The sequence below is a fragment of the Odontomachus brunneus genome, unplaced genomic scaffold (assembly GCF_010583005.1).
Source record: "Odontomachus brunneus isolate Ranch 3 - 2012 unplaced genomic scaffold, Obru_v1 Obru_scaffold_011, whole genome shotgun sequence".
Classification (NCBI taxonomy): domain Eukaryota; kingdom Metazoa; phylum Arthropoda; class Insecta; order Hymenoptera; family Formicidae; genus Odontomachus; species Odontomachus brunneus.
The window spans coordinates 3363848-3365316 of record NW_022639461.1 but is presented as its reverse complement, the minus strand read 5'-3'; the positions used below and the strand labels follow the sequence as shown (position 1 = coordinate 3365316).

At 39.1% G+C, this 1469-nt stretch overlaps 1 protein-coding gene across 1 annotated transcript in view; it reads left to right on the top strand.

The window, feature by feature from the left end:
- LOC116840736 (RING finger protein 11) overlaps window positions 1-1463 on the top strand; it is a 2739-nt gene extending 1276 nt beyond the window's left edge. The window contains exon 3 of the mRNA XM_032807849.1: window positions 932-1463. Coding sequence (XP_032663740.1) covers window positions 932-1318 — 387 coding nt within the window. The 3' untranslated portion in view covers window positions 1319-1463. The remainder of the gene's footprint in view (window positions 1-931) is intronic.
- Window positions 1464-1469: the final 6 nt, after the last annotated feature.

The window sequence follows — 1469 nt, the reverse complement described above, 5'->3', positions numbered from 1 at the left end:
CCCCCCTCCTCGTCCGTCCAATTTCCGTATGCTACGCGTTGCCTTTGTTTCAAATTGCAGAGAAAGCGCGGCGCTTCGAAACGCGAGACTTTCGTGTCGCGCTCGAGCTCTTGCGGTCGGTGTCTGCTAATTATTTTGTCGACTAATGTAATGTCCTTCCAGTGATTGCTTTTTATGTCGATGATTTCATATTGTTAGCTGTGCAAACAGATTCGCTTGTTGATATTCATGGAGCTTTGTCTGTACATAAAACCCACTTGTAGAGTTTTTTTAAACTTCTGCAAATGTTTGGAATTTAAGCAAATACTTGGAATTAACAGGCTTGCTTGTTTTAGCTGAACTAGCACTGCACTGGAACTTTGTTCCTCTTTTATCTCTTGAAGACTATTATATACTTGTTCCAGTTTAAGGAAAAATCTATCACCTAGTTCAACTAAACAGAACAGACCTTAAGTATGGTCTTTGTACAGGTTTCAAAGATCCATCTGCAATGTTCAAAACTTAAGAACGAAGCATCAACTTTTAATATTCTTTTAATATTCCTTCTAATAATATTCACCAAGTCTTACCTGCATAAAGTTTATCTATAGAGATTCTTGGAATTTATCCAAATGTGTGGTTTCTGTATTAAACAAGTTACAAGGATCAGTAATGTTCAAAACATAAGAATGAACCACTAATTTTTAATATATATTCTTTTAATATTTTTTGTGTGTGAAATATTCTTTTAATATTTCTTCTAATAATATTCATGGAATCTTGTTTGCTTTGAATCTACCTATAAAGATTTTTGAAATTTATACAAATACATAGTTGCTATATTTATGCAAGTTTCAAAGATTCATCAATAATGTTAGAACATAAAATTTAAGTGCAAACTATATATATAAAATATTCTGTTCTATTCTAACATTGTTTTAATATTCTACAGCAAGCGTCTTATTATCCGTCGATTGCAACGAGGGAATCTCGTCATCTGCAATCCACTAACTTGAACATCAGCCGTGGCATTGGCGTCAATCTGATGCAAGGCGTTGGATCAGCCGGTCTCAGCGACGAGGAGCAACAAGTGAGGATCGCAAAACGCATAGGACTTATCCAACACCTGCCGATGCGGGAGTATGACGGCACGATGAAGGGAGAGTGCGTGATATGTATGATGGAGTTGTTGGCGGGCGAGGAAGTACGCTATCTGCCCTGTATGCACACGTACCACGCGATCTGCATCGACGACTGGTTGCTACGCTCGTTGACCTGTCCGTCCTGCATGGAACCGGTGGACGCAGCGCTAATTAGCTCATATCATCCGACTACTTAATACACCAGAGTAACCGGATTTCTTGGTTTGGTTCCGATCGGCGATTGGAATTCAATTATCCAGGCTAAATGAAGTGACTGGAAGAACAAAGAGAGAGAGAGAGAGAGAGAGAGAGAGAGAGAGAGAGAGAGAGAGAGAGAGAGAGAGAGAG